Source organism: Diceros bicornis, chromosome 16 (genome assembly GCF_020826845.1).
Source record: "Diceros bicornis minor isolate mBicDic1 chromosome 16, mDicBic1.mat.cur, whole genome shotgun sequence".
NCBI classification, from domain to species: Eukaryota; Metazoa; Chordata; class Mammalia; order Perissodactyla; family Rhinocerotidae; genus Diceros; species Diceros bicornis.
Window position 1 is genome coordinate 19,137,118 of NC_080755.1, and position 14,467 is coordinate 19,151,584.

The following is a 14,467-nucleotide window of genomic DNA, read 5'->3' on the forward strand; positions in this document are numbered from 1 at the left end:
CCCTGCCTGGGGTACTGCAGGAATTATATTCTCTTCCTTAACATCTGCAGCACCTAGAGGTCCCAGGGCATCAAAAAGCATGAGGACGGTGCTTCCAAGACTGAGTTTTTCAAACTGCTGGTCACTGTCCATTAGTGGGTGGAGAAATCAATTTAGTGGGTATGGACCAGCATGAAAATGAAAAAGAATAGACTAGAAATTATTAGAATGCATCATAAGTAGTAATGGAAAGAAATGTCTTGTAAAGTTCTTGTTCATAGTTATCTATGTTTTAATAAATATCTTTGTCTATTTCTGTATCTGTCATCTATCAATCTGTGTGTGTGTGTGTTTATTGGATTACAGTTTTATATACAATTTATTTCTTAGTGTGGATGTGGCTAAAAAAAGTTTGAAAGCTGCTGTGTTAAATAATCCTGGAGGATTTTCTCTGTGATTCTGAGTAGTTTGTTCCTTTTCTTTTATTCTACTCCTTGATCTTGTGGCTTCAGTATCTCAGATAGTTACAGCGTGAAGTCATGGAGCATTTGAGTGAACTTAGTATCTCTCTGTCACCTGGAAACTGTTGCTCAGTAAATTGCAGCAATAATCTGATAAATCCAGTTTCAATTGAAGATATTCCTGTGCCAGTATACATTGGATAATTCCTTCCCAGACCTGTGCAAGGGGCAAGAAACCTCTCTGTCTTATCTTTTACGCACTATCTGTAGGATAGGACCAAAGAGCATACGGAACTCATTTGAGATGCAACACTGTTTTATCTTTAATCCATAATCTTGTCTTTACTCTTCTGCCTTAAACCCAGCAAGAAGGAAGGAAGGTGTAAATGTCAGCATCCTGAGATTTGACCTTAAACTGGGTTCCAACTTAATGAGTGCCCTTACCTAAGAGTGTGCTGAAAAACCCTAGAACTTACTGGAGTTTTCATCTAGGTGCAGGGGGACAGTCGCCCACACTGAATAAAGTGGGAAAGGGCCATGGGATTTACTTTACAGCAGGAGTTTGCTTGTTCAATACGCTAGTTGTAGAACACTCAGTTGCATCTCCATGTGGCTTAATTTACCATGGCTTCTCTAAAAGGACTCCATGATTCTGTTTTGTTTCCAGGAAGTGTGATCATTTTTAATGCTCTGCCTATTTAAACATAGATTTCTATAATAAATCCCAAACTCTGGCCATTCTTTCCACTTCAAAAAAAATTACTGTTTTTCAATGTATGCTATAGTTCTTTGAACTACAGAAGAGTATTATTCCATCTAGATGGAATTTGGTTCTGTGGCTCACGTATCTGGAGCAAAAGTGAGAACCAAGCAGTAAGATCCCCCAACCCCTCCCTACTGCCTCTGTAAAGTAAGAAAGCGCACCCACAAAGACATGCACTAAAATCCATGCATTTCATTGCTATAAGAATCCCATAGCCCTCTCTCATCTGTTCCTCTTTTTTTTTTTTTCTCACTAATTGTACTGAGTTTGGTTATTTGTTTTCCAAGCCAAACCCATGGTGAATTAGAAACATAAAATTAGAAGAGAGGGAAAATTGCTAAGGCAATACCCTAACAGTAAGGGAGGAAACAGAGAAGCAGATATAAGACTTAAGAAATAGCAGTCTGGGGCCATTTAACGAAGGGCAAATAATCCTACCCAGCTAAGGAGGTACTGAGGGAATCACTATTAGAATAAGTAAATGAGCACTGTAGTGATGGCTCTGGGTCATAAGGAAGTGGTTAAATTATGTCTGAATACCTGTTTCAGAAGGAAGGAAGGAATGTATAATACATTTTAGTAAGAGTACTATTTAGTAAGAGTACTTTTTAATTGAGAACATTTTGGTAATTAAAGAGTCAGTTATGACTCTATAGTTTCATGTGACAGAAAACTTGATCTAAACTGCCTTAAGGCAAAAAGAATTTATTGGCTGCGATTGAACAGTCTAGGCATATTTGATTTCAGGAACAGATTGATCCAGGAATTCAAAGATATTGGCAGGGTCTGTTTTTCCTTGTCTTTCAACTCTGCTCTCTTGTATATTGGCTTCATTCTTAGGCCTTAGGTGGTGGTAAGATGGTAGCCAACTGTTCTTAGATATACATTGCTATGGACTGAAGTGTGCCCTCCTCAAATTCATATGTTGAAGCCCTAACCCCCAGTGTGACTATACTTGGAGTAAGGAAGTAATTAAGGTTAAATGAGGTCAAAGGATGGGGCAGTGATCTGATTAGGATTACTGTCCTTATAAGAAGAGACGCCAGAGAGCTTTTGCACACAGTCTCTCTATCTCTCTCTCTCTCTCTCTCTCTCTCTCTCTCTCTCTCTCTCTCTCTCTCTGTCTCTCTCTCTCTCTGCCATATGCAGACACAGAAGGCAGCTGTCTGCAAACCAGGAAGAAAGTCCTCCCCAGGAACCAAATAGCCAGCACCTTGATCTTAGACTTCCCAACCTCTAGAACAGTGAGAAAGCAAATGTCTGTTGTTCAGGCCTCCCAGTCTGTGGTATTTTGTTATGGCGGCCCGAGCAGGCTAAGACATTCATCCTTCCAGATTCAAGTCCAGGGAAAAGAATATGCCTTCCTCCAGGGCAAGTCTAGTTCTTACTGGATCACATGCCCATTCCTGAACTGACCCCTGTGGCCGTGGAATTCAGTGCTCTGACTGGCCAAGCCTGAGTCTCCCCACATCCATGGGACTGAGAGTAGAGTTGGAGGGAGTAAGGGTAAGAGCCATGCCCCCACGGGAAAATCAGGGTGCAGTAACCAAATTGGGGCGGCAAAACTCTATGTCAGTAAAATCCTCAGCTCTCTGAGAAAACTTAGTTCCCCAAAGTGACCAATCCTGTGAGTAATCAGGAAAACCTCTGAGGTTTAAATGTAGTATTTGTCTTCCTAAGAAGATGACACCTAATGTGAAAAGCACTTTAATCAGCTACCGTGTACAAAGATAACGCAATATCTCCTGGGTTAAATGATTGGAATCAGGTTTTTAAAAAATAAGAGTTATCTTCTCATTTCTATTTTTGGTAGAGTTGGTTTGGACCTCTGCTTCCAAAGGCCCGCCAAAGCCGCCTGACCTCAGTGGCCAGAAGGCGGAACAGGAAGCGTAGGAGTGAGAGGATGTACTGACACCCGCCACAGAGAGGGCTAGAGGAGGACGAGCAGGCACTCTGCTGGCTCCCTGGTGACTGTGAGGGGTCAGCCTCTGCGGGCTTCTGTCTGCGGTTCAAAGTTGTGGCTCAGTGGAGGGGAAGGCTCACACAGTGAGGCAGAGCAGGAGCAGGTACATCATGGGCTCTAATCCCACTCCTTCTTTTGTTTTCCACCTGTCCCTCAGCTCCACCCAAAAGGGTGGAGGAGGGAGAGAGAAAGCATTGTTCAGGCTTTGGAATTCAAGCAGGGCGGGCACCTCAAGTCCTGTCTCAGTGGACCTTACCAAGTGTGTCTAGCCTTGGAGAAGCCCACCACCGAGTTCTGCAGGAAACACACCATCTGCTTTATTCCTGGAGTGGTGTAGAGTGTCGTGCTCCAGATGTGAACCAGTAGGTTCTGGAAGAATTGGGGATGCTCCAACATTCTGTCTGTGATGATCTCCCTTCTTGTGCTCTCACCTTTTTGTAAGAGCTTTTGTGATCTTTTTAAATTTTCCCCTTGGGAGAGGCTCTGAGGCTGGTGGCTGAAGCTCAGACTCACTGGAATCTGAATTTGGTCGAGCATCAAGATTCCATCCAGTATTTTAATTTGTGATCCTTTATAGGCAAAGTTGATTGCTTGGCCCATTGAATTTTAGAATCAAAACAACGTGGCCCCAAATGCTGCATCAGATGGTCCAGTATATTCTAGCCAGAAAAAGTTCTTACAGCTATGCTGTGGGTTCCTTTAAAGATTTTGAAATCTTCTTGAAAGGGAATTTTAAAACCCTTCTAAGTTGTTCTTGCCAACTGCAATCCTGCATTTATGTTTTGCATTGACTTAATTTTCTCCAGACTTCTCTAAGTACAATGCCATATTCTTCTCATTTTAATTTCAACTCACTAAAGTGCCCTGTAGTTTTCTTCCTTATAGATGTAAGTCAAGTCGTAGGTATGAGGCCACTTTGGGGAATTGTCTATATGTGTTTATAATTTATATTTATGTTGCTGTCTGGTTCAGCTCTTCATCGTCAACCACAGAACACACTGTACTCTCTCTTTTTTTTTCAATTTCCTGATCTGAGTTGTTGCATTTCTGCAATTGTTAATTGAGCTGCACACTTATTTATTTTTTTAAATCTAATTTTATTTATTTTTTTCCCCCAAAGCCCCAGTAGATAGTTGTATGTTATAGTTGCACATCCTTCTAGTTGCTGTACGTGGGACGCGGCCTCAGCATGGCCGGAGAAGTGGTGCGTCTGTGCGCGCCCGGGATCCGAACCCGAGCCGCCAGTAGTGGAGCGCGCACTCAACCGCAAAGCCACGGGGCCGGCCCCACACTGTACTCTCTTGGTTAGCTTGGTCATTCGAGGGATTTTCTCCTCCCTTCTCCTCCTCCCACATCTTGCTCTCCTTTCCTCCTCCCCTGTCCCTCATTCCTGCCTTCCTCTCCTTCTTCATTTTTCTCTTCCTCCTCTTCCCTTCCCCTTCTTTTCTGGTGCAGTTTGCTAAGCAGCAACTGGTCAGCCCTTAGAACAGAGGCTAGGAGGGTGGGAATGTGGAAAAAAGTGGTCTTCCCATGACTAGGAACTGAAGGCATGCGAAGTGCAGCTGCCTCAAACCTCAACCACAATGACCTAACCCAGGGCCCAGAACCATCCCTATTGGTGTTTGCTGTAGTCTTTGGGTTGTGGTAACAGGTCTGTCTTTAGAAAATTCTTACTAATATGTTGCCAGTGCAGGATTAACCTCCTTCTACATGTCAGCATGTTCTCATGAGTCAGACAAACTAGCCAAGAGAAGAGGCCTACTTCACCGGCTGATGTCAAATTGTGCGGCAGGGGAGGGTTTCTGGCCTTGGATGCTCCCGAGAGAGCCCTCCCAGCCTTTCAAAGGGGAAAACAAAACCCACAGGGCTGGGAATGGGGGGACGTCTGAAGCCAAGTTCTGTGCAATTTTGCCTCAAACTGGTGCTTCACTTTGTTTTTGTCTAGAACATTGAGGTGGTTGGTTGGGAGAAGGTTCAGGATTTTCTGTGGGTTTAATTCACCTTAAGCCTAGTTAACCAGAGAGGTGGCTTGTGGTAAGTATTGTGGAACTGACTGTTGGCTTTGTGGCTTTGACTGAAGAAGGTGCCAGCCTACTTTTCCAACAGAAGGAAAAGCTTCAAGATCATGGGCAAAAAGAGCACCCCTGAAACAATAAGGAGCTCTGTGTATCAGTAATTTACATGTTGCCTCACTCTATGAGCTTATTTACTGACAGAGAAGATCACATTACTCATCACAATGCCTGTCTCATAGCAGTGTTGCAAGATTCATTGAGAGAACGCATGTCAAGAACCTACACAGGGCTGGACCCGTAGAAGGATTTCAATAGTTGCTTATTTTTTCATTTAACAAATATCCATTTGGCATGTACTAGGTGTCAGGACAGTGCTTGATGCTGGAAGACATTGGGGAGCACAGCAGACAAGCTCCCTCTCCCCTTGGGTGTTTATTATCATTATTCTTTATGCTCTTTGGGAGTAAAAATGTCTTAAACAGAAACAATGAGGAGTAGATGAGAAGAAGTAAAATATTCCAGAAAACTCCAAAGAAGCTGGACCAACACGAAGAGCAGAATTGAAATATTTGTAAAACCTTATAGTATTTCCAAGAGTGAGACAAGGGCTGCCAATGTTGGGGTTTGGGTTTGGGATTTGGCGGCTTTCACCGAGAGCTGGATTGAAACGAGAAGTATGATGCCAGATTGAGTAATACGCAATTTGAAAACGATGTACACGCATTTAAGGCTGGGTCTTTGTTTTCACCTCTGGAATGTGACTGTCTCCTGAGGCTTCTGGACAACCCCTGTGGCCCTGGGGGCAGTGTCAACGTCACCCACATTATGCCAGCCGGAGCTGCCACCACTGTGCTCCAGGCACCTACAGCTACCCCGACTGCCTGCATGATTGTTTGTCTCTCTGCGTTCACTTTCCTTTAAGACAGGAAAGAGCCTGTGTTAGTCAGGGTTCTCCAGAGAAACAGAACCAGTGGATGTGTGTATGTACATGTTTATGGAGAGACTTTATTTTAAGGAAGCTCATGCAGTTGTGGGGCCTGGCAAGTCTAAAACCTGCAGAGCAGGCTGGAGACCCAGGGAAGAGTTGATGTTACAGCTTGAGTCCAAAGGCAGTCTGGAGGCAGAATTCCTTCTTCCTTGGGGACCTCAGTCTTTTCTCTTAAGGCCTTCAACTGGTTTGATGAGGCCCACCCACATTGTGGAAGGTCATCAGTTTTAAATGTAAATCACATTTAAATCACATAAATCACATGTAAATCAACTGACTTAAATGTAAATTATGTCTAATAAAAACACGTTCACAGCAACATCTCCACTGGTGTTGACTGATTATCTGAACCCTATAGCCTAGCCAAGTTGACACATAAAAATGAACCATCACAGAGCCCGAGAACGTTTCCTCAGTAATGTGCCCCTCGGTGGGGACTTGCTTTCTGCAGACAGGCCTTAAGGGACCTGGGACCACGAGAGAACACTGACCCAGAGGGCAGTGGGAGATCTGAGTCCTTGTCCTGCTGTCTGCCGAGAAGTGGCTGAGTGGCATTAGGCACATTTCTTCATCTCTCTCATATTTAGTTTCTTGGAAGTAGTGGCAGCGAGGGTTGCTTCATACTATGTCAATAATTCTCTATCCTCTCTTCTGGATTTTTAGCCCCTTGAGTTCAGGGAATGTGTGGTTTTTGTATTTACCTCCACCCTAACACCTAGTCATGATGCCGTTGAACATGGTAAGCCTTTAATTAAAGTCTGCTGGATGGATGAATATAAAAAGGAGGGTGGACATTTACAATTGCAACAAAAAGAATAAAATATCTAGGAATAAATTTAACCAAAGAGGTGAAAGACCTATACACTGAAAACTATAAGACCTTATTGAAAGAAATCAAAGAAGACATAAAGAAATGAAAAGATATTCCATGCTCATGGATTGGAAGAATAAACATGGTTAAAATGTCCATATTACCTAAAACAATCTACAGATTCAGTGCATTCCCAATCAGAATCCCAATGACATTCTTCACAGAAATAGAACAAAGAATCCTAAAATTTATATGGAACAACAAAAGACCCCAAATAGCTAAAGCAATCCTGAGAGAAAAGAACAAAACTGGAGGTATCACACTCCCTGGTTTCAAAATATACTACAAAACTATGGTAATCAAAACAGCATGGTACTGGTACAAAAACAGACACACAGATCACTGGAACAGAATTGAAAGCCCAGAAATAAAACCACACATCTATGGACAGCTAATCATAGACAAAGGGGCTAAGAAGAAACAGTGGAGAAAGGAAAGTCTCTTCAATAAATGGTGTTGGGAAAACTGGACAGCCACATGCAAAAGAATGAAACCAGACCATCATCTTACACCATGCACAAAAATTAACTCAAAATGGATCAAAGACTTGAATGTAAGACCTGAAAGCATAAAACTCCTAGAGGAGAATATAGACAGTACACTCTTTGACGTCAGTCTTAGCAGCATCTTTTTGAATACGATGTCTACTCAGGCAAGGGAAAAAAAAGAAAAAAGAAACAAATGGGACTACGTCAGACTAAAAAGCTTCTGCAAGGCAAAGGAAACTATGAACAAAACTAAAAGAAAGCCCACAAACTGGGAGAAAATATTTGCAAATCATATATCCGATAAGGGGTTAATATCCAAAATATATAGAGAGCCCATATAACTCAACAACAAAAAAACAAAAAAATCTGATCAAAAAATGGGCAGAGGATATGAACACACATTTTTCCAAAGAAGATATACAGCTGGCCAACAGGCACATGAAAAGATGTTCAACATCACTAATTATTAGAGACATGCAAATCAAAATTACAATGAGATATCCCCTTACACCTGTCAGAATGGCTATAATTAACAAGACAGGAAATAACAAATGTTGGAGAGAATGTGGAGAAAAGGGAACCCTCATACACAGCTGGTGGGAATGCAAACTGGTGCAGCCGCTATGGAAAACAGTGTGGATATTTCTCAAAAAATTAAAAATAGAAATACTATATGATCCAGCTACCCCATTACTGCATATTTATCCAAAGAACATGAAAGCAACAATTCAAAGAGATTTACGCATCCCTATGGTTGTCACAGCATTATTCGCAATAGCCAAGATGTGGAAGCAACCCAAGTGCCCATCAACAGACAAATGGATAAAGATGTGGTATATGTATATAATGGAATACTACTCAGCCACAAAAAAAGACAAATTCATGCCATTTGTGACAACGTGAATGGACCTTGAGGATATTAACTAAGTAAAATAAGCCAGACAGAGAAAGACAAACACCATGTGATTTCACTCAAATGTGGAAGATAAATACATGGATAAGGAGAGAGAACAGATTAGTGGTTACCAGAGAGAAAGGGGATGGGGGGAGGGCAAAAGGGGTAAAGGGGCACATATGTATGGTGACAGATAAAAACTAGACTATTGGTGGTGAGCATGCTGCAGTCTATACAAAAACTGATATATAATAATGTACACTTGAAATTTACACAATGTTATAAGCCAATATGACCTCAATAAAATAATTTTTTTAAAAAAAAGAAGGTGGAATGGTGGTAAATTTTCAGGTTCTGCTACTACCTAACTGTGCTTCTCTGAACAAGTCACATGGCCCATTGAAATCCCAGGTAATCTGTAAATGAGAAAAGTAGCTAAGTTCCCTCCATCAGTGAGAGTTTATTTTATGATTCCAGTGACAACCTGGGCAAACGCTACCATTATCATTATCACGAAAAAGCACCATCAGAGTAACTCACCACACAAGGGTCCAGGCCAAGTCCTGTTAAAGAGAATGAAATCAGGATGGTCTCGTCCCAGTGGGAGCTCCATGCTCCAAGGCTTAGCAATGTGGGGATTTATAGATCCTAAGGACACCTGCAAATAAATCACCAGAATAGGCCCTTTACCTCATGAATCTTTTCTTTCCTAAGGGCTCAACAAGTGTGGAATTTTTAAAACCTTGCAAAACAGGTTGTTTTTTTGTGTGTGTATGTGAGGAAGATCGGCCCTGAGCCAACATCTGCCAATCCTCCTCTTTTTGCTGAGGAAGACTGGCCCTGGGCTAACATCCATGTGCATCTTCCACCACTTTATATGGGACGCCGCCACAGCATGGCTCGACAGGCAGTGCATTGGTGCACGCCCGGGATCCAAACCGGCAAACCCTGGGCCGCCGCAGTGGAGCGCGCGCACTTAACCGCTTGCGCCACCAGGCCGGCCCCCGTATTTTTTTTTTTTTAACTGCATACACTGAATATAAATTTGGAAGTCAGGAATACTAACCCACCGATTCCCACTATCGCAGAGTGGGACGGTGCACAGAGCATCTCCCGAACACTGGGGGCCTTGGGTGATCATGGTAATAATGTTAATAAGAGGGAACACTTACTGAGCACTTCCCCTACTCCAGGCCTCGCGAACACTTACTGAGCACTTCCCCTACTCCAGGCCTTGCGCACAGTGCTTTTCGTGCCTTGTGGTTGGTGATACTCTAGTGATCCATGAGATAGGTACTGTTGTCAGCTCCAGTTTGCAGAAGAGGAAACTAAGGCTTAGAGAGGCTTAGCAACTTGCCCGTGATTGCACACCTATTAGGTGGTGGAGCTGCTACTTGAATCCAGATGTGTCCGCCCCAGAGACTGAAGCCGTTTGCTACACACTAATTCAGTGACCTTGGGAATGTCTAATCTAACAGTGGAATTCAACAAGATAACCTCTCCAGTTCCTTCCAGTTCTTAAGGTGTGAAACCCTCTGGCTCAGGAAATCAGGGGGCCATTTCCACTGCTCACCTCTTCCAGGAAGCAGGTTCTTGCAGGGCAAATGGGGGCGAGGCTGAGTAACTGCAGCCCTGTAGGAGGTTAGCTGCACAGAGACTGGTAGGAACCTGAGCCAGTGGGAAGGGAGCAGAGAGGGGAATGGCCAGAGTCTGTTCTCTCCATCCATGCATGTTTAATTCACCTATGTGAGGTGAGAGAAAGAAAACTGGGATGCTTTTCCCATCCATTCCCAACCCTGCCTGCATAACTTTTTCCGTGATTATTCAACTGCACTAGACCTTGAGAAACCAGGTGTGAAGAGAGGTGGACAGGGAGAAAAGTGAGGGTCAGTCGTAGGCCAATCTGGACTGAAATGGTTTGCACCTGACTCCCGGGGGGATGTGGAATTAAAATGGCCCCTCCAGTGAGTCACATCCCCCATCAGCTGCTCCCTCCGTACTCCTCTAGTGAACACCAATTACTGTGTGCAAGAAGCATGCCCAAAGCCCTCATCCATGACCAGCCAATCTTACTGAATGTGACATTGACAACAGCAATAAAAACTAGCATTTACTGAGTGCTCACTATAGACAGGCGTTGTCCCCACCTCTTTCAAGTATTATCTCATTTAATCCTGGCAACAATCTGATCAAGTGGATACTAGTATTCCCATTTAAGGAAGGGGAAACTGAGGCTTAGAGTTTGTGTCAGGCGCCAGGTCTAATAAGAGGTGGAGCTAGAACTTGCATTTGGATCTTTCTGGCCCCAACCCTGTGCTCGTATCCAGGAAGCTGTTCTGCCTCCTCCATACGCCGCCGCCCTGGGTCTGACTGAGGTCTTTCCATCCAGCCTGCCAGTGTTCAGCCCTTGGCTCCTACCAGACGCCCTGCAACCCAGAGACTGGACAGTGCGAATGCCGGCCGGGCATTACAGGACAGCGGTGTGACAGGTGTCTCTCAGGAGCCTATGATTTCCCCCATTGCCAAGGTAGGGAAGACATCAGAATGCCTGGGGGCGGGTTCCTCTCCGAAGTGGTGCAGCCAGCAAACCTCTGCGGACCCACCGCAGGTCACCCTTGCAAGTTTGACTTGAATCTGCCTTGTTCCTCCCCAGCTCGAGTCCACTGAAAACGCATATATCAGATATGCATCCTCAAAGGAATCCAGAAATTATTTATTCCAAAAAAAAAAAAATTTAAATTCCCATGTGTCGTATATTTGTGTTTCTTGATTCACATGGAAATTCTCTGTGTATAGCAGGAACACTTTAGCTACGCTGAGTGTTCCTTGTCCCCTTTCCCAAGGCATCCTCGCTTCTTTCTGGTTCTGGGCTTGTGGTGCTGATGTTGGCTGCACTGTAATCCCCCGAGGGGTGTTCTAACAGGTCCCCTTGCTGGCGGGCAGAGCAGGACCTTTGCTGGGTTTCTGCCCCTCTCTCCTTGCCTGCCACTGGCCCCCTGGAGGATGTATCACACATCAGCACAGCTGTGAGGGGAAGTGGGGTGGGCTGACCTAGTCTATTGGGTTTGAAAGGAGGGAGTCAAGGAGGAAACACTGTCACAGGCCGTTGTCAGTACTCATCCCCACATTGATCCCAGAGACTGAGAGTCACCCGCGCTCTGTGGCCGAGGACACAGACGTAAAATGCCCGTGGAATCTCCCTGTGCTCTCCGGGGCACGCAGCCTCCGGTGGCTAGTAGCTCCTGACTGCTGCTTTCTGAGGACCCTTTCTCTGTTGAGAAGAAGTGTTCCTGAAAGGCTGAACCAGACTTCCCATCAGGAGAATGTGGTTTTCTCAGACCCCTTCCTGCTCCTGAGAACACTTCATACATCTCCTTCAGAGCTGTCTGAAGACAGGGCCACAGCTTGATCCCCCAGAAGCTTGCTCACCAGAATCCTCAAAACAACAGGTTTTCTTGCCAGTGGAAATTGCAGCCAGCAGTCCGCAGGGGGCAGCTCGCCTTTGAGAAGGCTTGAAGGTGCCTAGAGTGTGAGGCTGTCCCAGGCTGGTCTCCTGGCCCTCAGGGGGTCGGGAGTAGAAGGAAGTGCTGTGGGAAGAGCTGGGGCTGTCTGGCCGAGGGGCTGGGCAGCCAGAATGGTTTCTCCAGAACTAGATGGCAACGTTGGTGAAGTTGGGGAGGAGCCAACGGCTGGGCGTGGCCAGGTTGGAAAACAACAAAGAGGAGGAAGGTTGTGTGTTGACTATTACAGAAGAATGTGAAGGAACATCAAAAAAGAAAGAGAGAGAGGGAATGAGAATCATCAAGGGGGAAAATGAAGCAAAGAGAGGCAAAGAGGAGACAATAAAGGCAAAAAGTCTAAGGAACAACTTGTAAGAAAACAAGATCATGTTGTGGGTTTATTTAAATTCTTGGAGAAACCAGGCTCAGAGCAGGCTTACCCACCCTGTCTTCATCTCTAATGCTGGTTAATAGTAGTATGAGACATTACAAGGTCCCAGTTTATTGAAGACAAATTATACTGGACTTGTAATACTATATTGACTAAGGCAGGAAAGCAAACTAATTTTAGAAATTATTTTAGTACAGGTGGGGAACAAGGGGGTTGTGATAATTAAAGAATTAAGTCTTGGTTAACTAAAAAACGTATTTACAAATTCTGTAGCATCTTTTTAATTGGACAATTAAAAAGTCACTTGGTACGACATTGCCCTCTTCTGGACAATCCTAAAGATGCTCAAAATTCTAGAATCTCCTGTTCCTAGTCTCCCCCTTCATTATCAGTTAGCTAGAAATGAACTGTTAGTAGTGGGCAGGGAACAGAGTCGTTCAGTGGCAAAAGGGGTGATTCGGGGAGTAAGGCCATAAAAGGTTATTTGGGTGCCTTTTTCTGAATTACATGCTAAGTCTTTGCCACCATCTATCAAAAAATATAAATGTAGATGCACTATTTTTAAAAACAAGTAAAACTTTTAAAACTCAAAACATCAAAACAAGCCAAGAGACAGACAAACACTAAAACCCCAGGCATTTAAAACATTTCTACATCGTATACAGCCTCCAGCAGTGCCTGTGAGCCAGCCGGTGCCCTCCACTCCAGTCCGGTAAGTAGGGGATTATAGAAGGGTGGCAGTTCTAACTGATCTGTTCTGATGCTTATTAAAGACTAACACTTTTGGGAGCTTCCTGAAATTAAAAGTAAATTAAAATAAGACCTGAAGCCAAATTGCTTAAGAGGTCATTGTTCTTTTTCAGAATGCATATGTGATATTGTGATTTTTTCAAAAATAAGAGTAAGATTCACTTAAACTTTTAATTCTAGAGTCTTAGAGTTTAACTCTTACTGTAGGTTATTCTGAGGGCGTCACCACCTGAGAGCCCTGCATGTAAGCCTGACATACATAATAAAAATTAAGAAAATCCAAGGCCAAATGCATATTAAATAAAGCTGTCTGTGCACAAAATAATTATAATTTATTTGATATTACTCCAAGCATAATACTATGATATTCTGATTTGTTTTCTAAGCACTTTAGAAATGATCTGTCTTCTTAGCCTCAGAGCCTGGGGATGCTGGACCTCCAGGCACTGGGGGGACAGTGGAGAGAGGTTCTGCATCCTTGCTCCGAGGCTTGATGATGCTTAAGCAAGGCAGTGACTTCTGCATATTACAGAAGTACTTTCAGGCCAACATAATCCTCTACTGATTCTCAACATGTTAAATATTCAGGTATTTTTCCATTTAAATTTATAGTCCATGCTGTAACAGAATCAACAGATAATGATAATGTTATACATAGGCGTGATTTTTAAATTTTTCTGTTTTCCAATTTTGTTGTAACCACAAATAAGGATTATGTGTACAACAAATAAATGAATAATAAAGGCAATTAGCAGACTGTTGAAATCAGCCCAGAACTTTTATTCCCCCTGGATACACTTAATTTACCTTTTATGGCCAGGATATATGTCTGTCACAAGCTTTGTTCAGAACACGTTTGAAAACACGTCTCAATTCCGAGATGTCAAGTGTTAGTTTGATTTTCTTTCAAAGGGGTATTGCCAATGCAAGCTTCATGTTGAAGGTCCTACTTGTAGCATCTGCAAGCCATTATATTGGAATCTGGCTGAAGAAAACCCCAATGGATGTTCAGGTAAGGTTTTTTACATACAATAATTTACTATATTGTAACTTCCCCTTAATTTTCTCTACCTCAGTGACTAAACCCACAAAAGAGCTGTTTGTTTAATCAGTTCAATTTGTCTGAAATCCTATGTAAATGTTTTGATGTTTTTTCCCCCCACTTTGGCAGAACTTCTGTCATTTTCAAAACCTCAGCAAGGGATTTATATCCCGTTTCCATATGTATTTTGTTGCTTCCAAAGGCAGCTACTTTAAAAAAGGCTTATACCGCCTTGTTTTTATAATCCACTCTTTCTGGTTTAATTTTATTTTCATTTTATGCTTGTGTTGAAGCCAAGATAGCAACTGAAAAACACCGAGCTAAAGGTGGCAAAGTGGAGTGAATATCCTTACACAGAGTA

The 14,467-nt window shown here is 43.3% G+C and overlaps 1 protein-coding gene across 1 annotated transcript in view; it reads left to right on the top strand.

Annotated features, from left to right (window-relative positions):
• LAMA3 (laminin subunit alpha 3) overlaps positions 1–14,467 on the top strand; it is a 242,944-nt gene that overhangs the window by 95,822 nt on the left and 132,655 nt on the right. Inside the window, exons 13-15 of the mRNA XM_058556902.1 lie at positions 10,813–10,950; positions 12,980–13,026; positions 13,977–14,076. Coding sequence (XP_058412885.1) covers positions 10,813–10,950; positions 12,980–13,026; positions 13,977–14,076 — 285 coding nt within the window. The remainder of the gene's footprint in view (positions 1–10,812; positions 10,951–12,979; positions 13,027–13,976; positions 14,077–14,467) is intronic.